The 19,280-nt window shown below is 45.0% G+C and overlaps 1 protein-coding gene across 1 annotated transcript in view; it reads right to left on the minus strand.

The window, feature by feature from the left end:
- COL20A1 (collagen type XX alpha 1 chain) overlaps window positions 1–19,280 on the minus strand; it is a 198,750-nt gene that overhangs the window by 87,270 nt on the left and 92,200 nt on the right. The window contains exons 21-23 of the mRNA XM_070744283.1: window positions 16,759–16,797; window positions 12,106–12,244; window positions 4,688–4,830 (exon numbers count right to left, since the gene is read on the minus strand). Of these exons, the coding sequence (XP_070600384.1) occupies window positions 4,688–4,830; window positions 12,106–12,244; window positions 16,759–16,797 (321 nt within the window). The remainder of the gene's footprint in view (window positions 1–4,687; window positions 4,831–12,105; window positions 12,245–16,758; window positions 16,798–19,280) is intronic.

The following is a 19,280-nucleotide window of genomic DNA, read 5'->3' on the forward strand; positions in this document are numbered from 1 at the left end:
TCTCTTCTAGCACTGATGATATTACCTAGTTTGGTAATGAAACATCTGCAAGAATATCACAAAAGCTCAGAGAGCACCAAGGACCCTACAGTTCAGTTCTCAGCTACAAATATCGCCTGCTGCCCCTTTTTCAGTCCCCGCGTGCCAACCTCTCAGGGATATTTCCTCCGGCCTATACCTTGTTGGATGATACCATGTTCAAAGAGGGTTTGGCAGAACAAAAGCAAAAAAACCGGGCCTTCCCCAGCTGCTTCAGAGGCTGTCTCTTTGTACTTCTTTCTTTGGGTTGTATTTAACTGTGGTTGATGGTTCTGTAGAAATCAGTGGTTGCGTTTAGCAACAGTTTGTCTGTTTTTCCTTTCCTCCCCCATTTTCATTTGAATGTGTAACACGTTTTTTTTTTCTTTTTAGACTTTTTAATGTAAAACTGTTATTCTAGATTTTAATTATTAGATTTGTTACTGTTCTGCCTGACTGGCTCAGGCAATGCGTAATAGTCCAAGGAAAAGAAATCAAACACACACGTGCTCTGCTAATCAGCAAACTTGTATTAAATAAACAAAAAAGGGTTACTCAAAACAGTTCTTAGTGTCCAAAAACAATGATAGTGCAAGCCTTACTTCAGCCGCATACAAAAACACAGGAAAAAACAAACAAAGACAACCTGGAATGAGCAAAGACGTTTCAGGAGTCCTTTTGAATCCTTGAAGCAAACAGCAAGTCCCAGAGTTTTCACCTCCCACTTGTCTGAAAAAGCTGGGTTGAAAACTCCAAAGGCACGGAACAGAAACTTCAGAGCAGGAACCACAAAATAACACAGATAAACAGCCACAGTTTGCCTTGGGCCGTTGTTCCCTTTTATACCTTTAGCCCTCATTAAGGGAACCACACCCAGCCCTCCGTGTAAGAACCACACCCAGCCCAGGTGCTCCTATAATGACTTGTAATACTCCTTAAAGCGATCCCTTCTTTGCATAGCTCTTCGGCTACGCAGATCAATACAGTGATCCCCCGCTCGTTGCGAGGGTTCCGTTCCAGGACCCCCCGCAACGAGCGGGTTTTCGCGAAGTAGCGCTGCGGAAGTAAAAACACCATCTGCGCATGTGCAGATGGTGTTTTTACTTCCGCAGCGCTAGCAAGGAGCCAAAGATTGGGGGCGGCGCGGGTGTTTTAAAACGTCCACGCCGACATGGGGGGCTCGCTAGCACCCCCCAAACCCGGGTTGGGGGTTCGGGGGGGTGCTAGCGAGCCCCCCATGTCGGCGGGGACGTTTTAAAACACCCGCGCGCCTTCCCAACTGAGCCCTCAAGCCAAGAGCAGAAGTTCGCCCTGGCGCAGGCAACGCGCGCTACGATCTTCCGGGCCAGCCAGGCTCAGCGGATCAAGCCCGGCTCCTCTCGGCCCAGCATCCCGGGCCAAGCGGCTGCCTTCCGTCACTGAGCCTGGCTCGCCCGGAAGATCGTAGCGCGCGTTGGCTGCAGCGGCGGCGACATTGCTGCCGGCTTGGCTTCCCTCGCCGCTGCAGCCAACGCGCGCTACGATCTTCCGGGCGAGCCAGGTTCAGTGACGGAAGGCAGCCGCTTGGCCCGGGATGCTGGGCCGAGAGGAGCCGGGCTTGATCCGCTGAGCCTGGCTGGCCCGGAAGATGGCAGCGCGTGTTGCCTGCGCCGGTGAGGGAAGCCAAGCCGGCCAGGCTCAGCGGATCAAGCCCGGCTCCTCTCGGCCCAGCATCCCGGGCCAAGCGGCTGCCTTCCGTCACTGAGCCTGGCTCGCCCGGAAGATCGTAGCGCGCGTTGGCTGCATCTGCGGCGACATTGCTGCCGGCTTGGCTTCCCTCGCCGCTGCAGCCAACGCGCGCTATGATCTTCCGGGCGAGCCAGGCTCAGTGACGGAAGGCAGCCGCTTGGCCCGGGATGCTGGGCCGAGAGGAGCCGGGCTTGATCCGCTGAGCCTGGCTCGCCCGGAAGATCGTAGCGCGCGTTGGCTGCAGCTGCGGCGACATTGCTGCTGGCTTGGCTTCCCTCGCCGCTGCAGCCAACGCGCGCTACGATCTTCCGGGCGAGCCAGGCTCAGTGACGGAAGGTAGCCGCTTGGCCCGGGATGCTGGGCCGAGAGGAGCCGGGCTTGATCCGCTGAGCCTGGCTCGCCCGGAAGATCGTAGCGCGCGTTGGCTGCAGCTGCGGCGACATTGCTGCCGGCTTGGCTTCCCTCGCCGCTGCAGCAAACGCACGCTACGATCTTCCGGGCGAGCCAGGCTCAGTGACGGAAGGCAGCCGCTTGGCCCGGGATGCTGGGCCGAGAGGAGCCGGGCTTGATCCGCTGAGCCTGGCTCACCCGGAAGATCGTAGCGCGCGTTGGCTGCAGCTGCGGCGACATTGCTGCCGGCTTGGCTTCCCTCGCCGCTGCAGCCAACGCGCGCTACGATCTTCCTGGCGAGCCAGGCTCAGTGACGGAAGGCAGCCGCTTGGCCCGGGATGCTGGGCCGAGAGGAGCCGGGCTTGATCCGCTGAGCCTGGCTCGCCCGGAAGATCGTAGCGCGCGTTGGCTGCAGCTGCGGCGACATTGCTGCCGGCTTGGCTTCCCTCGCCGCTGCAGCCAACGCGCGCTACAATCTTCCGGGTGAGCCAGGCTCAGTGACGGAAGGCAGCCGCTTGGCCCGGGATGCTGGGCCGAGAGGAGCCGGGCTTGATCCGCTGAGCCTGGCTGGCCCGGAAGATGGCAGCGCATGTTGCCTGCGCCGGTGAGGGGAGCCAAGCCGGCCAGGCTCAGCGGATCAAGCCCGGCTCCTCTCGGCCCAGCATCCAGGGCCAAGCGGCTGCCTTCCGTCACTGAGCCTGGCTCGCCCGGAAGATCGTAGCGCGCGTTGGCTGCAGCGGCGGCGACATTGCTGCCGGCTTGGCTTCTCTCGCCGCTGCAGCCAACGCACGCTACGATCTTCTGGGCGAGCCAGGCTCAGTGACGGAAGGCAGCCGCTTGGCCCGGGATGCTGGGCCGAGAGGAGCCGGGCTTGATCCGCTGAGCCTGGCTCGCCCGGAAGATCGTAGCGCGCGTTGGCTGCAGCTGCGGCGACATTGCTGCTGGCTTGGCTTCCCTCGCCGCTGCAGCCAACGCGCGCTACGATCTTCCGGGCGAGCCAGGCTCAGTGACGGAAGGCAGCCGCTTGGCCCGGGATGCTGGGCCGAGAGGAGCCGGGCTTGATCCGCTGAGCCTGGCTCTCCCGGAAGATCGTAGCGCGCGTTGACTGCAGCTGCGGCGACATTGCTGCCGGCTTGGCTTCCCTCGCCGCTGCAGCCAACGCGCGCTACGATCTTCCGGGTGAGCCAGGCTCAGTGACGGAAGGCAGCCTCTTGGCCCGGGATGCTGGGCCGAGAGGAGCCGGTCTTGATCCGCTGAGCCTGGCTCGCCCGGAAGATCGTAGCGCGCGTTGGCTGCATCTGCGGCGACATTGCTGCCGGCTTGGCTTCCCTCGCCGCTGCAGCCAACGCGCGCTACAATCTTCCGGGCGAGCCAGGCTCAGTCACGGAAGGCAGCTGCTTGGCCCGGGATGCTGGGCCGAAAGGAGCCGGGCTTGAAGATCGCAGCGCGCGTTGGCTGCGGTGGCGAGGGCTTGCGATGGAGGGTGGAGGAAGCGGCCATGGGAGGGCGAGCTGCCTCAGGGAGGAGGATCGGGCGGGACCAGGTGGGGGCTGGAAGGGTGGGCGAGCGGGTGCTGGGGAGGGCTTCTGGCCCTCCCGCCAGCAAGAGGGGGAGCGAACGGCGTGGGCGGGCGAGCGGCAGCGAGGAGTTTGCGTGGGCGGTCGGGAAACTCCTTGCTGATGCCAGCAAGAGGGGGAAGACCCAGGGAAGCCGCCCAGCAGCTGATCTGCTGGGTGCCATCTACGCATGCGTGCCCATAGAAAAAAGGGCACGCATGCGTAGATGGTGTTTTGACTTCCGGGTTGAAAAATCGCAAATTACCCTGTTCGCAATGGTCGGGGACGCAATAACCAGGGGATCACTGTATATTGATTTGCAGAAGAATCCAGGGACGAAAGACTGTCCGAGGGACTGCATGCCAAATTCCCTGGGCTGTCTGCTGAATCCTGCGTCCCAGTGGCCTCGTCCTCCTGGCTGTCTGCCATATCTTCCTGGCTGTCTGCCACATCTTCCTGGCTGTCAGCCAGGCTTTCGCATTCAGTGTGTGCTGCGTCTCTCCCATCTGTGGGAGCAACGGCTGGCCCAGGCCCAAACACAACAGTTACCATGTATTGTTTTTATCACTGTTGTGAGCCGCCCCGATTCTACGGAGAGGGGCGGCATACAAATCTAATTAATCACAATAATCATAATAATCATAATAATCATAATAATCATAATAATCATAATAATCATAATAATCATAATAATCATAATAATCATAATAATCATAATAATCATAATAATCATAATAATCATAATAATCATAATAATCATAATAATCATAATAATCATAATAATCACAATAATCACAATAATCACAATAATCACAATAATCACAATAATCACAATAATCACAATAATCACAATAATCACAATAATCACAATAATCACAATAACCATAATAATCATAATAATCATAATAATATGGCACACAGCTCCATTTTCGCAACTTGTAAGCAGTGTGGCCCTTACTGGCTAGCAACCCAATATTGGTTATATCGCTACTTACGATCAAGAACAATGCTGAGAAGTGGATGGAAGTCCTCATCTGTTATCTGCCAGATAGAAAAAGCTTCTCTGGGACTTTCGGGTAGGAGGCGGAGGAGAAAAGTAACGGTGTACTCAGTTGGAAGTCCAAATGGTAACACCTCACTGGGGGAAACAACAGAAGAGATCCCTCTATGAAATACCTTACGGGAAAGATCATGAAATCATCACGGGGTTATAAAAAGTATAAGTGGCCTTAAATCAGTACTTCTCAATTATTTTCTGTTACATTTCCCTCTGCCACCCCAGGAAGAAGTAAATCTTTCAAGTGCCCCCAACTCTCCGATCTGGACCCCAATGGAATTTTACTGTTAATATTCATTATTTTACTTATTATAAGCTGCAAGCAAACTATTGGGTGGAGAAGGCTTCTCTACCCACTTCCTTTGGAGCAAGTCACATTGGACTCAGTGGAGCCTGTTTTTGGTTAGGCAGGCCTAGGCTACAGTGGTTAGGGCCCTCTTTTGATGAAGATTATGTTTTGGGGTTGCTGGCCTGGTCCAAAAGCACTGCCTTTGCCGGGCACTCCAAAAGCTTCCTATCTTGCCCCAAATTCCTCCAAAAATCGCCCCCCAAAAGCTTCCTATCTTGCCCCAAATTCCTCCAAAAATCGCCCCCCAAAAGCTTCCTATCTTGCCCCAAATTCCTCCAAAAATCGCCCCCCAAAAGCTTCCTATCTTGCCCCAAATTCCTCCAAAAATCGCCCCCCAAAAGTTTCCTATCTTGCCCCAAATTCCTCCAAAAATCGCCCCCCAAAAGCTTCCTATCTTGCCCCAAATTCCTCCAAAATTGCCACTCTTGCCCCAAATTCCTTCAACAACTGTCCCTCCAAAAGCTTCCTATCTTGCCCCAAATTCCTCCAAAAATCGCCCCCCAAAAGTTTCCTATCTTGCCCCAAATTCCTCCAAAAATCGCCCCCCAAAAGCTTCCTATCTTGCCCCAAATTCCTCCAAAAATCGCCCCCCAAAAGCTTCCTATCTTGCCCCAAGTTCCTCCAAAAATCGCCCCCCAAAAGCTTCCTATCTTGCCCCAAATTCCTCCAAAAATCGCCACTCTTGCCCCAAATTCCTTCAACAACTGTCCCTCCAAAAGCTTCCTATCTTGCCCCAAATTCCTCCAAAAATCGCCCCCCAAAAGCTTCCTATCTTGCCCCAAATTCCTCCAAAAACCACCCCTCCAAAAGCTTCCTATCTTGCCCCAAATTCTTCCAAAAATCACCACTCTTGCCCCAAATTCCTCCAAAAACCGCCCCTCCAAAAGCTTCCTAAGCCACCCCAAATCACTTCCAAAGTCTTCCAAACTCACCTCTCCTTTCAAAACGCCTCCTTTCTCCTTGCTGCCTTTCTTCACTCCATTTGCCTTCGTTAGGACTTTGATTTGGGTGGCATAGGAAGCGGCTGGAGGGGCGATTTTAGAAGCAATTTGGGGCAAGGTAGGAAGCTTTTGGAGTGGCACGTTTTGGAGGACTATCTGTAATGCAGCTAAGGATAAGGGAGCCTGCTATCTCAAACTTTTGCAATGCCATTTTTGCTAGTTTTTAGTTAATATAAATGTATTGGTGTCGATAAACCGAAAAGTAGGATATAATCCGAAGTTCTCCTACTCGACTAAGGAAGAAATGCAATAAATATCTTCTTTGATGTCTTATTTTAATAATTGATCGGAAAGTTGGTCTGCCCTAGCAATTTAAATTTTGCTCCTCTATGCTAGCTGGCATGAAAAATAATACTATTTGAAAGTTATATGACAGCTGGTACATTTGATAGCTGGTGCAGTTTTGTGGTTTAGAAATAGAGCTATGAAACAGTCCCTTGATTGAATTCCACCCCTTCCATCCTCATACCAAATTTAGCCAAGTCATTCTGATGGATTCAGGTAATGTAAGATTAATGATAACGTTGTCCTATATTACACAATTATTACAAGGGTTCTAAGAGAGAACGTGTGATGGGAGCTGATGCAAACGGTTAAAAAACTAAGCTCCTAACATGTTGAGATAAAAACATTATTTATTTGTTTGTTTGTTTGTTTTGTCAAGTATGTATTGGTGGTATACATACATGGGGCTACCTTTGAATAGTGTTTGGAAACTTCAGATCGTGCAGAATGCAGCTGCGAGAGCAATCATGGGCTTTCCCAAATATGCCCATGTTACTCCAACACTCTGCAGTCTGCATTGGTTGCTGATCAGTTTCCGGTCACAATTCAAAGTGTTGGTCATCACCTATAAAACCCTTCATGGCACTGGACCAGGGTATCTACGAGACCGCCTTCTGCCGCACGAATCCCAGCGACCGGTTAGGTCTCACAGAGTTGGTCTTCTCCGGGTCCCGTCAACTAAAAAATGTTGTCTGGCGGGACCCAGGGGAAGAGCCTTCTCTGTGGCGGCTCTGACCCTCTGGAATCAGCTCCCTCCAGAGATTAGAACTGCCCTCACCCTCCTTGCCTTTCATAAACTCCTCAAAACCCACTTCTGTCGTCAAGCATGGGGGAACTGAGACATCTCCTCCTGCCTATGTAGTTTTTGTGCATGATATGACTGTATGTATGTTTTTATATATTGGGGTTCCTTGCTTTTTAGACTTTTTAAATGTACTATTGTTATTTTAGATTCTAACTATTAGATTTGTCATTATATATTGTTTTTATTACTGTTGTGAGCCACCCCAAGTCTACGGAGAGGGATGGCAATCAAATCTAATTAATAATGATAATGATGATGATGATGATGATGATGATAATAATAATAATAATAATAATAATAATAATAATAATAATAATATACATGATACCAAAAACATTAGGACAGGGGACGGAAGGCACTCTGATGCACATATACACTTCCCTTACTGACCTTTTAGGAATTGGGTGAGGTCAACAGTAGATACTCTAAGAGTAAAGTTTGGAGGTTTAGGTGATAATACTACAGAGTCAGGTAGTGAGTTTCATGCATCAACTACTCATTTACCAAAGTTGCATTTCCTGCAGTCGAGTTTAGAGTGGTTTACTTTAAGTTTGTATCTGTTGTGTGCTTCTGTGTTGTTGTGGTTGAAGCTGAAGTAGTGGTAAATAATTTAAGTAGTAAATAATAATAATTTTGTTTAACTTATTTAAGTAATAAATAATAATAATAATCATGAAATGCCAAAACAGCATCTGGATAAAAATGTCAGAGGCAAATTCGACTTACAGCCATTCGTTAGTGACTGTTCAAACTTATAGTGGCACTGAAAAAATAGTAATTTATGACCAGTGGTATAGAGTTTCCTGCCTAAGTAGGGGGTTGGACTAGAAGACCTCCAAGGTCCCTTCCAACTCTGTTATTCTATTCTATTCAGTTTTCAAGCTTATGACCCTGGGGGCATATTTTGATCATGGTCACATGATCAAAATTTGATTGCTTGGCAACTTCTTAAAATAAATTTAATAAATTAAATTAAATTAAGTTAAACAGTAATCACCATTTGTAACTTCACAGCTGGTTTCCCGCAAGCAAATTCAATGAAGCAAGATTCGCTTAATGACCGCAGGAATTATTTGACTGCAGTGATTAAGAAGGATATAATGGAACTGGAAAAGGTGCAAAAAAGGGCAACAAGAATGATCAAGGAAATGGAGCATCTCCCTTATGAAACCAGGTTGCAACGCCTTGGTCTCTTCAGCCTTGAAAGACGGCGTTTAAGGGGTGACTTGATCAAAGTGTGGAAAATTGCATGGGGGAAAAAAAGATGAATAGAGAAAATTATTTTCTCTATCACACAATACCAGGACGAGGGGGCACTCCCTAAAGCTCACAGGTAAGAAAGTGAGGACAAATCAAAGGAAATATTTCTTCACCCAGAGGGTCCTTGGTTGATGGAATTCCCTTCGAGAAGAGGTCATGACAGCTGTCAGCCTGGATAGCTTCAAGGCAGGATTAGACAGATTCATGGATGCCAAGTGTATTGGTGGTTATTGAAATGGATGTCCATGTGCTGCCTCTACGTTGGTTGTGGCAGGCAGGATTTTGCCTTCTCTTTCTGCTCAAGATCCCCATGGACAATTGGTGGGGCACTGTGTGACACAGAATGCTGGACTCGATGGGCTTTGGCCCGATTCAGCATGGCTCTTCTTATGTTCTTATGATTCGCTTAACAAATATGCCTCCTCCTAGTCTTCCATGAAACTTGGCTCCATTTTTCCCTGGAGTAAAAAACTTTATCTATTTTAACTCACTGTCCTTAGGTCTAGTGCACACTGCACACCAAGACAACTAGACACAAGAACAGTTTTTTCCCGAATGACATCACTCTACTAAACAAATAATTCCCTCAACACTGTCAGACTTTTTACTAAATCTGCACTTCTATTTCTACTAGTTTTTCCTCATCATTCCTATCATCCTTTTCCTCCCACTTAGGACTGTATGACTGTAATTTGTTGCTTGTATCCTAAGATTTTTATTAACATTGATGTTTTCTATTCTATTCTATTCTATTCCATTCCATTGTATCCTATCCTATCCTATTCTATTCTAGTGCTGAGTGAGTCAATTCCAGAATCAAGAATTGAGAATCTGAGGGAAAAATAAACCCTGGCTGGGTTTGACAAACCCTTGTTCGATTAAAGAAGAACCAGGGGGAGACATGATAGCAGTTTTCCAATATCTCAGGGGTTGCCATAAAGAAGAGGGAGTGAAGCTATTCTCCAAAGCACCTGAAGGTGGAACAAGAAGCAATGGGTGGAAACTATACAAGGAGAGAAGCAACTCAGAACTAAGGAGAAATTTCCTGACAGTCAGAACGGTTGATCAGTGGAACAGCTTGCCTCCAGAAATTGTGAATGCCCCAACACTGGAAGCTTTTAAGCAGATGTTGGATAACCACTTGTCTGAAATAGTGTAGGGTTTCCTGCCTAAACAGGTGGTTTGACTAGAAGACCTCCAAGGTCCCTTCCAACTCTGTTGTTGTTGATCCAGCTTTTTCCTGAATCATTGGATTACAACACCCATAATTCCTAAAAAAATATTTTTCTGAAATATAACAGCTTGAGAAGGCCTGTTAGTTTTTGATCAGTCAAGTAAACCCATATATTATTGTTTTGGTCCATGCTGATTGCTCCTTTTTAATGACCAGATAATCATAAATTAAAGAGATGATATTCAGGATTATTTTTCTCTTTGGAACAACATTCAAAAATCCTTAAGTGTTCTGTCGAGCTCTCTGGTAGAATCCTCCCAAAAATGCACAGATACAATTTCAGACACACACACGTTTGAAAATTCAAAACAATGTTCTTTATACCGAAAATGCAAATAAACAGAGCACTCTTTTTGTATAGCAAAGAGCACTCGTCTCCAAACAAATTGGTAATTTGTACAAGTCCCTTATCAGTTCTGTGATACTTAGCTTGCAGCTGTGAGGCAATTCACAGTCCTTCTTCTTTCACAAAGTGAAACACACTTTGCTCTGGTTTAGTTTCAAAGCGAGGAAAAATCAGCACACAAAGATCAAAGTCAGCAAAGCAGTCATGAAACACAACGATCAGATAATCCTCCACAATGACCAAACCCACAGGCTGCTATTTATAGCAGCCTCACTAATTACCACAGTCCCACCCAACCACAGGTGGCCTCATTTTCTTTGATAATAATCTCTCCGTTGTTGTTGCCTATGCATCACTCTCCTCATGCGTGGCTGTATCATTAACTCTTGTTCCGAATCCAAGGAGGAGCTAGATAATTGATCTCCTCCTGAGCTGTCTGCCACACTCTCCTCCTCCCTGTCACTCATGTCTTCTTGGTCAGAGGAGCCTTCATCATCAGATTCCACCGGGGGCAAAACAGGCCTGCAGCATGTGGATGTCTCCCCCACATCCACAATCCTTGGGGCAGGAGCTGGGCCAGAGCTAACCACAACATTAAGATTCATCGAAGGAGGTTTTCCTATTTGTTTGTTTTAAACTTCCACAAGTTCTGGCTGTAAGAATAAAACGAATCTGAATCTCCGAGCATTTTAACGAAAGACACCCAGGGGAATCTCACAAATGCAATATGAAGAAGCTTAGCTTCTTTCAACAAGATTACAATGATCCTTATGTTTCAGCAATTAAACTTAAAAAGGAAGTTACAACTGCTTTGCAATAAGCCAGTCTGTTTCAATTTGCTAAATTGTTAGCTATAATAGAATCAAGTATCGTAGATGCTGAATTATTATGAAGCTCGGATTACCAAGAGGAATGAGGAGCACTTCAACACACACGGAGTCATATTCTATCTATCTGCTATGCAACATGAAGAAAACATATGCAGTAGAGAGACTTGTAATTATGCAGTAGGATTTTTAGTATTCATCATATGAATTAGAGAGACTTATAATTAAAGGATCAAACTCAAAACCTGCTGATTAGCTTCTATCCATTGCTTCTTGTCCTACTCTAAGGTGCTGTGGGGAATAGGCTGATTCCCTCTTCTATGTGAGAACTCCTCAATTACTAGGACTGCTGTCATATCATCCCTAAATCTTCTGTTCGTTACACTAGACATACCTAGTTCCTTCAATTATTCATCGTAGGGTTTAGCCTCATTTTTGTTGCTCTTCTCTGCTACCTCCCTCCCTCTCTCTCCCTCTCTCATCTATCTATCATCTATCTATCATCTATCTAACATCTATCTATCTATCTATCTATCTATCTATCTATCTATCTATCTATCTATCTATCTATCTATCTATCTAATCATATCTATCTATCTATCTATCTATCTATCTATCTATCTATCTATCTATCTATCTATCTATCTATCTTATTGACTCAGCCTTCCATCATTCCAAGGCTGATAAAAGGAGAACCCAGATTGTTGGGGGCAATAGGCTGACCATATAAACTGCTTCAAGAGACCTATAAAGTACTGTGAAGCAGTATATAACTAAGTGCTATTGCTGTCTATCAGTGTCTGTCTGTCTGTCTGTCAGTCCGTCCGTCTGTCCGTCCGTCCATCCACCCACAAAACTTAATGATTGTCAAATAAGCAATGAAGAAACAATCAATATGAATAACAATCTTAGGATACAAGCCACAAGCTACAGTCATACAGTCCTAACTGGGAGGAAAAGGATGATGGGAATGATGAGAAAAACTAGTAGAAATAGAAGTGCAGATTTAGTAAAGAGTCTGACAGTGTTGAGGGAATTATTTGTTTAGTAGAGTGATGGCATTCGGGATTCTGCAGTCTGGACGTTAACTCCCAGCATGCTTGCTGGGGAATTCTGAAAGTTGAAGTCCAGACATTGTAAAGTTATTAAGGTTGGAGGGTTTATTTTTTAATCCTAAGCACATAGCATAACGCCTATGGAAAGCTAATTCATTTCCAGTCAAATTTCCTTCCTTATTTTCTCTTTTTACCTTGTTTTCCGAGTTAGTTGGATATCTCTGTAGAGAGTGTAGGTGTGAGCTCCCAAGAAGAGGTACGGTTCCATAGCAACCCCCTTGATGGAGGCATACACCTTGTCCATCAATCCAAAGGCCTCCATCATGTCAAAACCTGTGAAAAGTAGACCATGATGTTGATCATGTCAACTAGTAATTCCCAACTGCGGCAACTTTTAACTGCCGGAATTTCACAGCCAACATGTAATCGGGCCAGATTACTTGAGGGACCAGCTTCTGCTGTATGAGTCCCAGTGACCGGTTAGGTCCCACAGAGTTCGCCTTCTCCAGGTCCCATCAACTAGACCAGTGATTTTCAACCTTTTTTGAGCCGCGGCACATTTTTTACATTTACAAAATCGTGGGGCACACCACCAACCAAAATGACACAAAATGACACTGTAAGACAGTACATATTATACATGCTATCCCCCCCTTGTGTGTGTGTGTGTGTGTGTGTGTGTGTGGATAGACACTCTTGTCTTGAACCATTTCCAAAAACAGGTGAGGGCTGGGAGGGTTTCTCTCTTATTCTTTGGGTGCTTTTTATCATATGCTTTAAATCAAGAGTCACTTCTCTCTCTCTTTTCTCTTTTTTTCTCCCCTTTTTCTCTCATTTATCTCTCTCTCTCCCTTCTTCTCCTCTCTCTCTTTGCTTTCTTTCTCCCTCTCGCTTTCTTTCTCTCTCTCTCTTGCTTTCTTTCTCTCTCACACTTTCTTTCTCTCTCACACATTCTTTCTCTCTCTCGCTTGCTTTCTCTCTCTCTCTCTCTCTCTTGCTTTCTTTCTCTCTTTCTCTCTCTCTTGCTTTCTTTCTCTCTCTCTTTCTCTCCCTCTTGCTTTCTTTCTCTCTCTTTCTCTCCCTCTTTCTCTGTCTCTTGCTTTCTTTCTCTCTCTTGCTTTCTTTCTCTCTTTCTCTCTCTCTTGCTTTCTCTCTCTCTTTCTTTCTTTCTTTCTCTCTTTCTCTCTCTCTTCTTTCTCTCTCTCTTGCTTTATTTCTCTCTCTCTTTCTCTCTTGATTTTTCTCTCTCTTTTTCTCTCTCTGTGTCTCTCTCTCTTTCTATCTCTCTCTTTCTTTCTCTCTCTCTCTCTTGTGTTCCTTTTCTCTCTCTCTTACTTTCTTTCTCTTTCTCTCTCTCTTTCTCTCTCCCCTCTCGCAGCACACCTGACCATGTTCCGTGGCACATTAGTGTGCCGTGGCACACTGGTTGAAAAACACTGAACTAGACAGCTCCCCCCAGAGATTCACACTGCCCCCACCCTCCTTGCCTTCCGCAAAAGTCTTAAGACTCATTTATGCCACTAGGCTTGGGGCAATTAGATCTTAGCCCCCTGACCAACAAATGATACGTACGGTTGTTGTCCGAATGGGTAAGATTGATTTTTTAAAAAACATAATCCAGGATTTTAGACTAGTTTACTGAGTTCTCATTAATTAGATTTAGCCTACTATATTTTATTGTTTCTTTTTATATGTTGTAAGTTGGCCCGAGTCCTTGGAGAGGGGCGGCATATAAATCCAATAAATAAACAAACAAATAAATAAACAAGGAAACAAACCTAGAAATAAGGAAGAACTTTCTGATGGTGAGAGTGATCAACTAGTGGAATGGCCTGCCTGCGGAGGTCTTGAACGCCCCAACACTAGAGACCTTCAAGAAGAGATTGGACTGCCATATGTCTGGGATGGTAGAGGGTCTCCTGCACCAGCAGGAGGTTTGACTAGAAGCCCCACAGGGTCCCTCCCAACAAAAACTATAAACAAACTAAAGTTTAGGGTGTCTGGACTCTATCTCCCAGCATACTTGCCGGGGAATTCTGGGAGTTGAAGTCCAGGCATCATAAGGTTATTAAGAAACACTCGTGTAAATATTGCAAAGGCAGTTGGGGGAGGGGTTTTAGAAGGTTGCACCCATGTCTTCGGAGAGGGGCGGCATACAAATCCAAATAATAAATAAATAATAAATAAATAAATGTCCCTAGGATGAGGCAGGTTTGCCTGGTACACCAGTTGCACCCCTATTTGGACAGGGAGTCACTGCTCACAGTCACTCATGCCTTCATCACCTCGAGGTTCGATTACTGCAACGCTCTCTACATGGGGCTACCTTTGAAAAGTGTTCGGAAACTCCAGATCGTGCAGAATGCGGCCCCGAGAGCCATCGTGGGGCTTCCCAGATTTGCCCATGTATCTACAACACTCCGTGGCCTGCATTGGCTGCTGATCAATTTCCGGTCACAATTCAAAGTGTTGGTCATGACCTTTAAAGCCCTACATGGCATTGGACCAGAATACCTCCAGAACCGCCTGCTACCGCACGAATCCCAGCAACCGATAAGGTCCCACAGAGTTGGCCTTCTCCGGGTCCCGTCAAATAAACAATGTCGTCTGGCGGGCCCCAGGGGAAGAGCCTTCTATGTGGCGGCCCCGGTCCTCTGGAATCAACTGCCCCCGGAGATTAGAACTGCTCCCACCCTCCTTGTCTTCTGTAAACTACTTAAGACCCACCTATACCGCCAGGCATGGGGGATTTGAGACATCTTTCCCCCAGGCTTATTATAATTTATGTTTGGTATGTATGTGATGTTTGGTTTTTAATTATGATAGGGTTTTTAGTTATTTTTAATATTAGATTTGTGCCATTATAATATTATTTTAATCGTTGTTGTGAGCCGCCCCGAGTCTTCGGAGCGGGGTGGCATACAAATCTAATAAATAATAATAATAATAATAATAATAATAATTATTATTATTATTATTATTATTATTATTATTATTATCTACTGCTTCATCTGATAAGCCTTTCAACAACCATTGACAAAAACCCCTTGATCAGAGTTCCCTCTAAGCTGAGCAGTGAGCAATCGCTCACTTAAAAATCATCATCAACTCAGAGTTTTCCAAACCTGCCCAGAAGCCGAGAGGGAAAGAGTGAGAGGGAAGGAGAGAGAGAGGAAGAGAGGAAGAGAGAGAAACAGATAGAAAAAAGAGAGGAAGGAAAAGAGAAAGAAAAAGAATGGGAGTAAGGAAGAGAGAAAGAAAATCAAAATCTAGTTTGAAACTAGCTCAACTATTTAAATGGCATTTTGATATTGATAGAGTTGCCCTATTATGAGCTCACTGTTATAGACACACAGTACAGTATTTTATTTTGAAATTCTCTGAGGCAAAACAGGGTGGGGTTTTTGTTTGTTTGTTTGTTTGTTTGTTTGTTTACTTACTTACTTACTTACTTACTTACTTACTTACTTACTTACTTACTTACTTACTTACTTACTTACTTACTTACTTATTTATTATTTCTGTGCCGCCCAGTCCCGAAGGGACTGCCGCTCAGACACTATACTTTTCCACCCACCCACCCAAAAAATTAGAGGGAACACTGCCCTTGATCCTTCAGCTAGCACAGTCTGGATTTTCCTGACGCTACAGATAAAAAGCAAACTGTCTCAGCTACATTAAAAGTAGCATTTCTCAAGAGGGGGGGGGGAAGGATAAGTGCACACGCAGAGATTAGCTGTGGATCTGCAGATCATCCTAGACCTTAGCAAAATGTACAGGTTTGCATCTACAGACACTGTAAATTTACAGGCACTGCATGAATCAGCCTTAAACTTCCTTGCCATTAACTTGCATCACATCACACACTGCCATGAACAAGGTTGGTTGCCTGCTGTCCCGTTTTTACACACCATCTGCCTCCTTCTCTTTTTAAATTGCTAAAGCAGGGTTGACTTTGGTGAATACATATTCTTCCAGAAAAGGAGGGGGGAGAAAGGGGGAGATAGGTAGAGGAGAGGGAGGGAGGGAGGGAGGGAGGAAGGAAGGAAGGAAAGAAGATGAATACATATTCTTCCAATAAAGGAGAAAAAGAAGGAGGAGAGAGAAGGGAAGGGAAGGAAAGGAAAGAAAAGAAGAGAGGCAGGCAGGCAGGAAGGAAGGAAGGAAGGAAAGAAGGAAGGAAGGAAGGAAGGAAGATGAATACATATTCTTCCAATAAAGGAGAAAAAAGAGGAGAAGAAGGGAAGGAAAGGAAAGAAAAGGAAAAGAAAAGAAAGGAAAGGAAAGGAAAGGAGAGAGGCAGGCAGGCAGGAAGGAAGGAAGGACAATAATTACACATTCTTCCAATAAAGGAGAAAAAGAAGGAGGAGAGAGAATGGAAGAAAAAGAAAAGAAAGGAAAGGAAGGGAGAGTGGAAGGCAGGCAGGCAAGCAAGCTGGAAGGAAGGAAAAAGGGAAGGAAGGAAAAATAAAATAAATAAAAAGAAAGAAAAAAATGCATATTTGAACCAGGGAATATCTTCTCTAATACATTAATCATTTTGTAAAGCCTTCAATGCAACCAGACTTTGCCATCAATAAATCCACCCCTCGTTTTCTCTTCTCCTTTGCCCATATCAATTTATGGAAAAGCTGAAGTTGGGGATGAGCAAGAAAAGTGGAAGAAACATGAAACAGGCCTGTTTAAAAACTTTTCAATTCATATTTTTCCATCTGCCAGCTTGATCTCTGCAGCTTCATTTCTGATAATTATCTTGAAGACTGAAGCTAACTGAAGAAAGGGATATCCTGGTTTTATTTAATTCAAATGCTGGCTGAATTCAATTTAGTAAAAGCTCCCAGGCTTACCTTGTATGGGGCCATCCGTAGAGCGAAGCGAAGGGCAGCCTGCAGAAGGACAGAGAATAGGTAGGGATGAAGAGACAGGAAGACAATCAACAGATATTTGAAATTTGCAGAGAAGAGTGGCGTGTAATAAAAGCATCTTTCACGTGGATACCGCCTCCAAAATCCTTCAAAACTTACACTACAGCAAAAATTAGAATGAATTAAACACTTGTTACAAATTATAAACACACACAAATGCACAAAACTCATCTAACACAATGTAGACATTGCTCACAGTTTCCAATAGAATAGAATAACAGAGTTGGAAGGGACCTTGGAGGTCTTTATTATTTATTTATTATTTATTTTATTTATTATTTATTTATTTAGTCCAATACACAATGAGGGTTTTAGTGGGTATATATCTATATACACATAGTAAAATACATGATGAAGGTTATAGAGGAGATACTCATAGCAAAATGTATCTAAGAAATAATAGAAAAGAAGATATAGGAATAGAACATATCAATGAAAGAATAGAAGAAGAGATATAGGAATAGAACATATCAATGAAAGAATAGAAGAAGAGATATAGGAATAGAAGAAAGGTATAGGAGATATAGGAGAGCAATAGGACAGGGGGCGGAAGGCACTCTAGTGCACTTGTACTCGCCCCTTACTGACCTCTTAGGAATCTGGATAGGTCAACCGTAGATAAATCTAAGGGTAAAGTGTTGGGGGTTTGGAGATGACACTATGGAGTCCGGTAATGAGTTCCACACTTCAACAACTCGGTTACTGAAGTCATATTTTTTACAGTCAAGTTTGGAGTGGTTAATATTAAGTTTAAATCTGTTGTGTGCTCTTGTGTTGTTGTGGTTGAAGCTGAAGTAGTCGCCGACAGGCAGGACGTTGCAGCATATGATCTTGTGGGCAATACTTAGATCTTGTTTAAGGCGTCTTAGTTCTAAACTTTCTAGGCCCAGGATTGAAAGTCTAGTCTCGTAGGGTATTCTGTTTCGAGTGGAGGAGTGAAGGGCTCTTCTGGTGAAGTATCTTTGGACATTTTCAAGGGTGTTATTATTATTAGTATTATTATTATTATTATTATTATTATTATTATTATTATTATTTATTAGATTTGTATGCTGCCCCTCTCCGTAGACTCGGGGCGGCTCACAACACAATAAAAACAGTTCATGACAAATCTAATAATTTACAATTTAAAAATATTTTTTTAAAAACCCCATTATTAAGCAGACATACATACAAACATACCATACATAAATTGTATAGGCCCGGGGGAGATATCTCAGTTCCCCCATGCCTGACGACAAAGGTGGGTTCTGAGGAGTTTGCGAAAGGCAAGGAGGGTAGGGGCAGTTCTAATCTCTGGGGGGAGCTGGTTCCAGAGAGTCGGGGCCGCCACAGAGCAGGCTCTTCCCCTGGGGCCTGCCAACCGACATTGTTTAGTTGACAGGACCCAGAGAAGGCCCACTCTGTGGGACCTAATCGGTCACTGGGATTTGTGCGGCACAAGGCAGTCTCGGAGATATTCTGGTCCGATGCCATGAAAGGCTTTATAGGTCATAACCAACACTTTGAATTGTGACCGGAAATTGATCGGCAACCAATGCAGACTGCGGAGTGTTAATGTCTGAGATGCGATATGGGTTCCAGAAAGATGAGCTGTATTCGAGATTGGGTCTGGCAAAAGTTTTGTAAGCTCTGGTAAGTCCAACCCCCTGTTTAGGCAGGAAACCCTACACCACTTCAGACAAATGGTTATCCAACATCTTCTTTAAAATTTCCAGTGTTGGAGCATTCACAACTTCTGGAGGCAAGCTGTTCCACAAATAAATTGTTCTGTCAAGAAATTTCTCCTTAGTTCAAAGTTCTTTCTTGATTAGTTTCCATGCATTGCTACCCTCAGGTGCTTTGGAGAATAGTTTGACTCCTTCTTTGTGGCAACCCCTGAGATATTGGAAGACTGCTAGACATATCCAGTTCCTGCAACCGTTCTTCATGTGTTAGCCTCCAGTTCCTTAAACATCATTGTTGCTCTTCTCTGCATTCTTTCTAAAGTCTCATCATCTTTTTTTACATCATTGATGAACAAACCCAATCTACATTGCTTGATTTAATCAACTGCTTCTCCAAGTCTACACATCTAGACATCTATGCCCTTGAAGTGTCACTTTACAACAAGAATGTACACATTTCCAAACCCGTGAAGACCCACACCAAGGACAAACTCCCCTATAAAACAGCCCTTTTATATACCATTTTCTCTGTAGCTATCCCCACAGGCAAGCCTCTTTGTTTTGGGGAAATAAATAAATGCTCTTTTCTCACAGCTGTCTGGATTTCATTTTGATATGTTGTCGTACCACCTCAGATCGAGTTTGAATTCAAAATTATTCTTCTAACATATCTAGCCTTACTTACCTCTACCTCAAACTTTATGTACCTCTAAAGCAGTTTTTCTTAACCTTAGCAACTCATGGGTGGACTTCGACTCCCAGAATGCCCAGGTCAGA

The sequence above is a fragment of the Erythrolamprus reginae genome, chromosome 3, assembly GCF_031021105.1.
Source record: "Erythrolamprus reginae isolate rEryReg1 chromosome 3, rEryReg1.hap1, whole genome shotgun sequence".
NCBI lineage: Eukaryota > Metazoa > Chordata > Lepidosauria > Squamata > Dipsadidae > Erythrolamprus > Erythrolamprus reginae.